This window comes from Tubulanus polymorphus, chromosome 1, assembly GCF_964204645.1.
Source record: "Tubulanus polymorphus chromosome 1, tnTubPoly1.2, whole genome shotgun sequence".
NCBI lineage: Eukaryota > Metazoa > Nemertea > Palaeonemertea > Tubulaniformes > Tubulanidae > Tubulanus > Tubulanus polymorphus.
Genome location: NC_134025.1, coordinates 22,415,727 through 22,426,408, shown reverse-complemented (window position 1 = coordinate 22,426,408; position 10,682 = coordinate 22,415,727). Strand labels below are relative to the sequence as shown.

Sequence of the window (10,682 nt, the reverse complement as noted above, 5' to 3'; positions counted from 1 at the left end):
ATTTGTTTTCGGGAAATGATAGAGAAAACGAAGTAGAAGATAAGGGCCAAACTCGTAGCGATTGGTTCTCCTGGTCCGGTCCAGGTGTCCGGATTCAAATTACAAATTATTGCTACATCGTCATTCAACAACTTCACCTCTAACTATAATGACAGATGCAGTTCTCCTTAATTGATTTTATCCCTACCATCCCTGGCTTCTTTTTAACTAAAAATAAAAATAAATAGAATGAGTAACGATAACGTCCCACATGTGCTCATTAAAGACATCAAACCCAACCAAAAGAATCTGAATGTGGTATTCATCATACTTGAAATAGGTTCGTTTTCAGAAGCGTAAAATCATTTTTAAAATCAATTCAAATTAATTTTCATCTAAAAGTAAAAAAGCGATGTTTCTTGATATTTCACCGTTCGAAATATTTAGTGAACTTAATACCTGCAAAACCAAAACCTATCATCAGGTCTAACTGAAAATTCAAAATGATCTGATTCAATGGAAAAAAATACTTGTTTAAGGGTACCGGTAACAAAAATGTCTCAAATTTAATATTTTAGAATGTGCTTTTACAGGTAAACCCATTAAGACCAAAGATAATCACGATGTTCGTTCATGCAAAATTGCTGATCGAACCGGTTGCATAAACATCTCTATCTGGGATGAAGCCGGAGAAATTCTACAGACTGGAGATATATGTAGACTCATCAAAGGGTCAGTTGAAATTTCCTCTCCCAGGACCCAGTTTCACAAAAAGGATTAACACTTGACGTAATTTAGTTAATTCAGTTAATCTATTAAAATTGATACATGAGTTAATCCTTTTTGTGAAACTTAATACCCTGTGTGATTTCATTCCGTATGAGTTTGACAATGAGATTTTGTGGCCTGTTGTTAGCAAATATGTAGCTGAACTCCTGGTTTTTCTCTTTCAGATATGCTTCAATATGGAAAGGTTGTCTGACGCTATACACCGGAAAAGGTGGCGATATTCAAAAAATAGGAGAGTAAGTAATTAGGTGAAATACTATTTAAATGGTGAACAGTGGCAATCAAGGATTCCACTTATGGCAAGCAAGGGTCAGTGTTCTCCATATGCTGGTATTTTAAAGGGGCTGCATCATATGTTAGTCTGAATACCAGTTGTTGTAACGGTTCCCTACAACGAGGAACAACGGCTAGGTACTAGTCTACATCATATGTATGACATCGTGGCTGCTGAAGTACCAAGGCTTTCGATCCCCTCAAAAGTACAGAAAATTAAGCTTAATTGTGGTGTAATCTTCTATTTTCACATTAGCTCAATATTAGCAGTCATCAACACTGATAGAATATTAACATACACTCTGGTAGGGGCAGAAGATGTTTTGTAAGGGGTGTCTGATTTTCAGGGGGGTGGATGTAAAAACTTTTACATCAACCCCCCTGAAAATCAGTCACCCTGGCCGCCCCTCTAAAACCTATTATGGAGAACACTGAGGGTCCATCAGGTTCGCTATTAGTTACTCAGTCTTTCCCGTTCAATTTCTTCTCACGCCATCTGGTGCGATAGCTGGTGTTGCATTGTTCTCCATTCCTCTCAGCAATCAGTTGTCACAGTGAAATTTTATCGATGAATGACTTCTAATTCTCTTCCGTACAGGTTCTGTATGATATTTGCTGAAACGCCCAATCACAGCGAAGTAAATCCGGAATTTCTAGCAAAAATGGTAAGCCACTATAGACATACTGGTAACTCAAAAGTACATGTACATGTACTATGAAGTCGTTTATTTTAATTTCATTATTCGTTTTGAATTTAGCAAGAACAAAAACATCAACAACAGTCTGACTCAAATACGTCTCAGAGAAAATCACCGACAGAGAAAGAATTAGATGGGCAAGCTTTACCAGGAAATCAGCAGTCCAATCAACCGGCCTCATATCGCATGCCTCACAATTCTAATATGTATTCAGGTAGTATATGAACCTGTTCACTTGATGCGTATAGAATCCGTATGTCATTTGATTAGCGATATATCGATGTTTCAGCAAACCTTGCTCAACTTAAAAAAATTTATGCATAGAAATTTTGCCGAAATTTTTCCGGGTTGTTATTTAAAGACCACTCTTAAAATCTATTCGTTTTTCAGGTCCACCGCGGCATATGGGTCCGAGAGGCCCGATGGATAATTCAAACTCAGGACGTGGCCGAGGGCGAAAATAGTGACACGACTGTCTCGAGTGAAGTGTATGTGCCTTTAAACTCAGTCGTCGAACATTGATGACGTTCGCGTAAAAAAACTGATAGTCTGTCTGTGTACTCTGTGTTCTAACTCAGGTGCTCACGCGCTGGCTAGTGTTGTGATATTGAATTAACATTCAACCTTGTAAAAGGTGTTTTAACAGGGAGGATTTCTTGACACTAGAATCATGTGATAGAAGAAGCATCGAGTCAATTTGTGTATTGAATCATGAATTTCTAGAAATGAGGATCATTGAATTTTTTACCTTTCCTCGCATAATAAATCATTGCATCAAAGAAGATCCGTATCATGCTTTCAAATATTGCCAAACTGTCAACCATAAGCTACTACCACAGTGCTATGTGCACCCCAAGTGTTTTTGTGAATCTGCATTTATTCATTTTTAGATAAATCAATTATGAATAAATTAATTGAAATTTTTCGCTATGAGAATAGTGTCAAAAGTATTTTCATTCTCATTGTGAATGCACTCGTGGAAAAGATGTTCATGCCATTGAAGAGAAAGAAGTATTGTACTTTTTGTATATTCACGAATGAAATATTGTATATACCGGTATTAATCTATTGGTTTTCAAGAGTGTCATTATTTCTGGTTCTACTCGAGTTCACCAACATTTGAGATCAAGATGTCATCAGGTTTTGAATTCATAGTTACCGGTATATTCGTACGGCAGTTCATTTTCATTTTAAGACACATCCTTCATTTTCCCTGGTGTATCAGGGCAGGGTTATTAGATTTTCTGCCTTGTCTGGCGCATCTTCAGTGAACTATGAGCTCTAAATGCCTTTGTGCAGAAATTTTCTAGTACAGTTGACTCATACTACGCTCTTGTCGTATCAGCCAGGACTGGCAACATCCATATGATCTGAGAGTAATATGGTACAAGCGTAGGGTATATCGAAGGTATACGGTAACGTTTCCACAATACTGGGGGCAGTATATGCCATGACGATATAAGCATAGTCTTCGTATCCTCGTGTTTTTTTTAGATATCTATTTCTACGAGCAATCATCTCAATTGCTTGCAGTCTAGTTCAACTCCTGCACTTACGAGGACATGACACTCAACAACTGTGGAGGTGTTGTTAAGGGTTTCATTGGATGCTGCTGTGAATGGAACTCTCCGACAAAGAAAACGAACGAGCTTCTTTATTTAAGAAAACATTTTTGCATTTAATTTTCATTTCTGGCAACATAAAGATCCAGATATGCAAAAGTTATGAAGAGAGCCGTGATTACAAAACAACTAAATATAATTCATATAATGGTAATGTACAGAATCAGCTCAAATTATGTATTTATACAGGATAGATGCCACGTATTACTCGAAACTTGAAAAAAATCTCAGGGATGGCTAACCGTACAGATTTTATCATAAAACCCAATTCAAATGTCTGATTAAAAGTCTTATAAAATCCAGGTCGGATGTGAAATATTTCATAACATATTATGTCTATGCGAATAGACATTCACTTCAGATCAAATATATCGAACAGTTATTGTTCTCTTAAAATCATCCATATCTCATTACAGTGAATTCAGGAAATATTTTTCATCCTTTCTTTGAATTGCTGAAGCAAATCACATATATTTAAACAATTCATTAAAAGATTGATGTTGTGGCACAGTGAGTTCGTTTACGACAATTACTCTTCCCCGAAAGGCTCCAGTAAGTTTTCATATTAGAATCAAAACATGGTTTCAAGTTGGTTAATAAGAGAATCGTTTGCGTTCATTCAAAAGTTCCAGCCGGCACGCTAGCCACAACTGAAATGACTAGAAATAAATTTTAAAACAACACCAAAATCCGTACGTCTTCGTGTAGTATTGCAACTATGCCTTCGCGACAACTCGATGAAGTTCCTATCTGGTCAATAAAAATAATGATAATTATAAAAACACTCACAGTACAACTCCTTCGTAAAACATAATTAATTAATTGAATAATAATTGATAAGTATTGTTTATCATAATTACTATAATAATTTTAGCTTATTAAATTAAAACCGATTGTGCCATTGTGCTGGTTGTCATTAGTGGTAGATTCAGTTAGAAAGCTGTTGAAATGACGACTTTCTAAAACCGTTCATTTTTCTTGCGACAAATTATAAATAATAATCAAGTGTTTTTATAATTAATGAAATCGTGAAAAGCATATTTGACGCGATCCTTCCCTGCAGTGACTACAACCTAATGTCATCAAGACTCGATGGTGTAATCGCAAAAAAATACGCGGACCCAATCAGATTTTCTAAATAGAAATAATCATTTCATCGAATTTCCAATAGATGATTTCATACTCTGATAACTGTAAATCAAAGATTGGGATGCCATCAGGTTTGTATCCTTCTGAGGGAGGATGAGCAAATATAATGCGTGCATTATCAAAAAAAAAAATTAATACTACCACGTGGCTGAATATGTACACATATATATATACTATGGCTGGTTATTTTACACATAATAATGCATTTAATGTATATATTTACAATCTCAGGTAAATTGCTCTACTCTCTAAATTACAAATATGTACACACTGTGAAAATGAAAGACTCAAGACTCGCGGACACACATACTATTCAAGAAAAACAACGAAAAAAAAATATCGACTGACTAACTGATTGACTGACAAATAAATTAATCTTAAAACATTCACTCATTAAGATCTGAACGCGGGTTCATTAGTTAAAACTAGAGAAGAAAATTAAATCTATTTTTAGAGAGGCTTTTGACGGCTAAACAATTTTTCTATTTCAAGTTCTTCTGAATAACCACTATGATTTGTCTCATCTTTAGCAATGGGGCTATTTCTTACAGGATTTTACACTGCCGAATAGGTTCATGCGACATAATTTGATACAAAATATCGTGGCCATTATAGTTGGAATAATAGACATTTCGAAGCTCGGAATTTTTTGAAAAAGATTGCAAGTCAAATTCTTGCCCACCCCACAAACTATATAGTTAACCATTTTGGTCACATCTGATCAATAAGTGGACTCGAAGGCAAAAACACAGCATTCAGCTTTTCACACATACTGTCTCTTCTCTGATGGCAAGTGAGTGCATCTAACCTCTAAACTATTTTTTTATGTACATATGTTATGTAAATCACACGGAATTTGCTTGCACGAAATCAAACGGCATCTTTTTGAGCAAATATCACCATATGAAATCGAATCAACATCTCGTTGTTCATTACCCATCGCATAGAATTTGGTGTTCTAATATTTTCTAAACAAAAACATACCGGTATCTTAACAGTTCATCAGGGCTGCTAATCAATTAGCCAAACCTAACGGGCTATAATCATATTCTATTGATTTCTCAGTGCTTCTTTCTGCATCGCGGTGTATAGCCTATATTTAGTGTATAGTAATGTTTAGTGCGAATGGCAATAATGAATCCTATTGGACACATGCATACAATAAAAAGTTTTTATCATACGCCACTAAGAATTCGTTTCGTAGCTATGTTTTGAAATATCTCTCAACATCTGATAGTACTAGCACACTAGCATTCGTTTTTATGAATATCTAATTCCTTTTAGGAATGAAGAATAAACGATATTATGACCGACTCTTTTAGATGTGGAAAATGAGTTTTCATTTCTTTTTTCGAGGTTCACGAACAACAAGGAGACAAACGCGCGATATTTTTCACGCCGCAGGTATAAGATACGACACGTTTCACAAACGTCCTATGAGACAATAGGAGTAATGTACACACGCGTGCGCGCGCATCTTCGCATAGTTTCCAGAAATATCCCGCAATGGCGTTATCGGCCACTGCACCAAGGATGGACTGGAAAGGACTGCAGAGTGTTAATAGCGTAGTCTATTCGCAATAGGCATATGACTATATTCCCTGTACGCTGCGCGAAAATGTTATCCAGCGAGCACCGCAGAGTGACGACAGACAGCACATGGAATGAACCGAAATAATATAGTCACCGCGCGAGGACATAACGCGAGTTTAGTAGCGAATTACATGTTGTACGCAACGTAAATCGGATCGAGTTGATCGGCGAGGAATCCGTCTCGCAGATGCATGCGCTGTTTCTCGCCGCGCGAGTTAATCGGCACGACCCCCGGGTCGACGACGACGACGACGCCGACGACTTGTTGGTGTTCTTCGAGCACGGCGTTCGTCACCAACGCGACCAGATCCAACGCTTCGTTTTCGTTGCCGTCCAATTCGACGACGACGACGAGAAGGTTCGTCCAGGTAAATACGGCGCTGAAAAAAATCAAAAGAAATGCAATAATATACAGAATTCATTTGTGATAGCGTGAATGCAACGGCAGGGGCAGATCTAGGAAAATTGGAAGACCGGGGTCCAGCAGAAAAGGCATTTCTCGGAAAGCAGCCATGTCAAAGGCCTCTATTGGGGTTTCCCACCCTCGGTTTTATTTATTTTTAAAGAAATACATCCGAATGGTTGCAATTTTATGAGAGGATGAGTTAAATTTACAGGTTTTAACACTCTCTGCCTCGAAATATCTGTTAGGTCTAGTTTAGCCACAATCAAAGTCAAAGCTATGCACGGATTAAAAGAATTTCCTGAAGCATACATGTATCATAATCAGTATGCCATCAAAAAATTCAGTAGAGTATCAACAAGATAGATCTCTCGGGATCTCTTCACTTTCGTAAGAACTTGCCAAGAACTATCTGTTGTCTGAACTAGGCTTTAGGATTACTGACAGTTGGAACCGTGCTATAGACAGTGCACAATGACAACCAAGCCTCGGACAAGAATAAGTCACAATCAGCCCCAGGCTTAAAGATCCTGTAACCTTTAATCATATGCAGCCAGTGACAGAGCTTAGGTTATGCCACCTGAATAGATCTTCCCACTCTATTCTTTAAGCAGCATACATGCCATCTAATGTTAATGTAAATTCTACTCACCATTCACAGATTTTACGGTGACATCGGAGCACACTGTTTTCAATGTCTATAGGATGGTATCTCATGCCTTTCAACATCAACGTTTCATCCAAAGCACCAACCACGAATATAGCATCATGTCGCTCTGATTAACGAAACAAAGTCATATTCAAAATCATCACAGTATAATTACAGTAATTGTAGAAATTCACATATATTGTCTGTGTAGACTTCATAGTATTCATAATAGCAAAATTGACTTCACTCAGGTCTTTGTTGACCATCAAAATATCGTCTAAATTGTGCGACATCTGGGTGTATATATTTTATACAGAGGGTCAGAAAAATATTCTTCATCAAAACTCTTCAAGTAGCTGTATAAATGTTTTTTAAAAACATTCAAACAACAATAATCACCTCCATCGGATTGAGTTAGTTCCGTACGACGAACGAAACCCAGGAAACCGGTCCTCGCGTACGCAGTCGCTGTATCACCCGTAGCTAGATGAGCAGAGAAATGGTCCCCATGCAATGAATCATCACCATATATCGTAAAATAACCTGAGGAATTATGGGGACTGGACACCCAGATCTAAAAAGAGAAGCATTCATTTCCAGTCGTTAAAGGTAAACCACTGACAACTCCATTTAATATATAATGTCAGTAAACTTACCTCCCCTAAATGGGAATCGGCGCACTGGCCTTTTGTATCTGGATTAGCTATCACAACTTTCACACCTGGTAAAAGTTTCCCTGATTCCATCAGACACAAACTATTTGGACTGCCTTTTTCAACGAGTGCCACCCTGTCGTTGCGTAAAGCGCGCGTATCTACGAATACGGTGGTTATATCTGGACTGGATGCTCCCTAGAAATGATCGATATACATAATTAACATTTATTATCAGCAGAAATTATCTACATGTACTACAAGGTGGACTTTTTGATAAATTACCAAACGACAAAACAGAAAAACACTGGACTGGTGCTGCATGGTAGAGAAGACAGGACAGATTAGTCATGCCCTTGTTACTGTTAACCCTCAAAGTCTTCGGGATGAGAGATCTAAGGGTTCTGCAAAAAGTTTGCAGCGCTACCAGAGGTGTTTAGATAGAACGTTGCCAGGTGGCTTTTTTCTGACACTTAATTGGTTACAATGAAGATAGCTAGGCCTATGTTACAAAGTGAGTTTATTCCATTGTTATCATTTTTCATCTATCCAATGATGACAGTGCAAAAAGTACCAGTAAACCCTTCAACCTTGCTTTTATATAGGTACATTAATTCTAATGACATATTAATGGAGATATTCATCGTCCATTTCTTTACCTGTAAACAAATGCCGACGTTCACGCGACAGCCGAAACTGGTGCTTACGGCTCGAGGCGATAAACCTAATCCCGAAAACAACTTGGTGAAACTGGTAGTGAGATGCATACGCGGACGCTCCTCGGCGACTACTACGCACGTTCGAACGCACGATAAATTGACGCCTTTAGCCTTCAATGCAGCGGTCGACGTACCGAGTCCTTTACTACACAATTCCATTACGCCGTACGAACAAAACGTATCTCGCACTGAAATGGAGAAATGTTGTCTGCAAGATAATTGTTGTACTGTTAACACCTCGAGTGTTGAATGACATAGGTCTACATCTGCACAGGGATACGCAGACTGCCAACCCATATAGATTTATATGGAAATCTGTATTTAGCACAGCAAGATTTTCCCACATCAATTCATAGAGCAGAAGCTTACGAATTCTTTCTACCTTTTGCAGACCCATCAAAATGAGTAGAAATAGGGGAAATTCCGACCCCAGGTTGAAAATCGAAATCGGCGCTCTGTTATGTGGTTTGAAAATTCTCTTTTCTGATCATTGCTAAGTCTGATGATTTTCTATGAATTTACCTTTGTACTGACTGACAGTCGTAAGCCATAGACCAGGGTTTAATTCGACCTCAGTCGGTGGAATCAGAATGGAATGGTGACCTGAATAAATACTGCAATAGACAATAGATTAACAAGAATCAAGTTACATGTAAGAACAGACTTAATAAGGTAAGGTTTATGAAATACGTATGCGAAGGTAGAAGAACACACCTGCTGAGACACCATAATACAAAACCAAGTCCACTGTACGGATCTAAACATAGACATACATCGCGTGATGGATATAGTTCACATTGTAACTTCTCAGATCGACACAGAGCCGACACAGCTGCATGAGAACACTATAAAATAAGAATACCTCATTCAGTATACCGATAAAGTCAACATGGATTTAACAATATTATGTACTACTATGTATTCTGCTACGTCGAGAGCGACGTTTTGAACTTCTTTGGTAAAATCTAAACTTCACAATACTTTTCGAATGAACGAGTTACAAGAAACTAATTTTGATGGTGACCATCTGCAGCCACATTAGGTGCATATGTACCTCATGAATTCTAAATTGAATCAATCATTGAGCCAAGGAAACCTTTACTTCATCTTAAAAATCAGGGATTCATCCTTATGCAACCGTGGTAGGAGCATTAAGACCAGAAGAGCCATTTCAGGCTGCTGGCGAATTCACATTAACCGATAGATAAATTCATCGACACCGCTAAGTACAGTTTGGCATCTTATCTTGGTATCATTATTCACAATGCCAGTTACAAAACCCTCCCGAGAATCGAGGCAGAAATAGGACGCATTACATTATTCATACCTTGACTCCGGCCAACATGCCAGTAGTCGATACACTGAAGTCTAAATAACACAGCATCTCAGGGGTCGGGGCTCTGTATATAGACGCAATTTTCTTCTTCGGCAAATCATCCGTGTCTAGTAAAGCTGGCCATGTTTTTACATCGACAATCACAGCTGCTTCCTAATACACAAATATAACCATCATATTGTAATACAATAAGTACTTGATGGAAAAATACTGTACTTTCGCATTTTATTATATTGATAGACTACCCTAGCCAGAAAATCAAACTTCTGGGGGCAATTGAATTATCACAGCAATAGGTTCGATATCATTTGAAAACCCCCTGCTTTAATGCTTTTAATGATTTGAGCAGAGGTGTTAAGTGAAGACCCGATTTAACTATATGAAATTGAATGCAGTCTAAATCTAAATTCTGTTGTATCATGCTACGTACTTTTGATTTGAGGAGCTTGATTGTCAGTGAGTTTGATAGAACTGCCACTGATTTACTGACTTCGACAATCATTCGCACAGTTGGCAGCGTAGTGGTAATGTTTTGAGGATGAGGTGGACGAACAGTTACTGGTACGCATCCGGCGTATAAACAACCATAAAATGCAGCTATCAAATCAACACCTGTAACAGAAATACTTTTTTTAAGGCAAATTATATCTAAAAATACCGAGAGATGAGGATGGCCACTTTTCCACTTTCATTTGACTTGCTTCCCCCCAACTATTCCCTACAGTCCAATATGTAAGATATGTAAGATATTAACGGATTGATTTTACAAATGCAATATTTTAGATTTTAGTGATCTCTCATTAAATGCCGTGACTGTAT

The 10,682-nt window shown here is 37.8% G+C and overlaps 2 protein-coding genes across 2 annotated transcripts in view; one reads left to right on the top strand and one right to left on the bottom strand.

Annotated features, from left to right (window-relative positions):
• The first annotated feature begins 134 nt into the window (after positions 1-134).
• Positions 135-2,782, top strand: LOC141908856 (SOSS complex subunit B1-like). Its single transcript, XM_074799091.1, has 6 exons — positions 135-319; positions 573-711; positions 933-1,004; positions 1,640-1,706; positions 1,800-1,953; positions 2,130-2,782. Exons 1-6 carry the CDS (start codon positions 229-231, stop codon positions 2,201-2,203), a joined length of 597 nt encoding a protein of 198 aa, XP_074655192.1. The 5' UTR covers positions 135-228; the 3' UTR covers positions 2,204-2,782.
• A 637-nt stretch (positions 2,783-3,419) lies between these two features.
• The window catches only part of LOC141911386 (disco-interacting protein 2 homolog C-like), a 45,957-nt gene continuing 38,694 nt past the window's right edge, over positions 3,420-10,682 (bottom strand). Inside the window, exons 31-39 of the mRNA XM_074802426.1 lie at positions 10,294-10,475; positions 9,855-10,016; positions 9,242-9,372; positions 9,050-9,141; positions 8,468-8,715; positions 7,812-8,006; positions 7,555-7,729; positions 7,159-7,282; positions 3,420-6,483 (exon numbers count right to left, since the gene is read on the bottom strand). Of these exons, the coding sequence (XP_074658527.1) occupies positions 6,231-6,483; positions 7,159-7,282; positions 7,555-7,729; positions 7,812-8,006; positions 8,468-8,715; positions 9,050-9,141; positions 9,242-9,372; positions 9,855-10,016; positions 10,294-10,475 (1,562 nt within the window). The 3' untranslated portion in view covers positions 3,420-6,230. The remainder of the gene's footprint in view (positions 6,484-7,158; positions 7,283-7,554; positions 7,730-7,811; positions 8,007-8,467; positions 8,716-9,049; positions 9,142-9,241; positions 9,373-9,854; positions 10,017-10,293; positions 10,476-10,682) is intronic.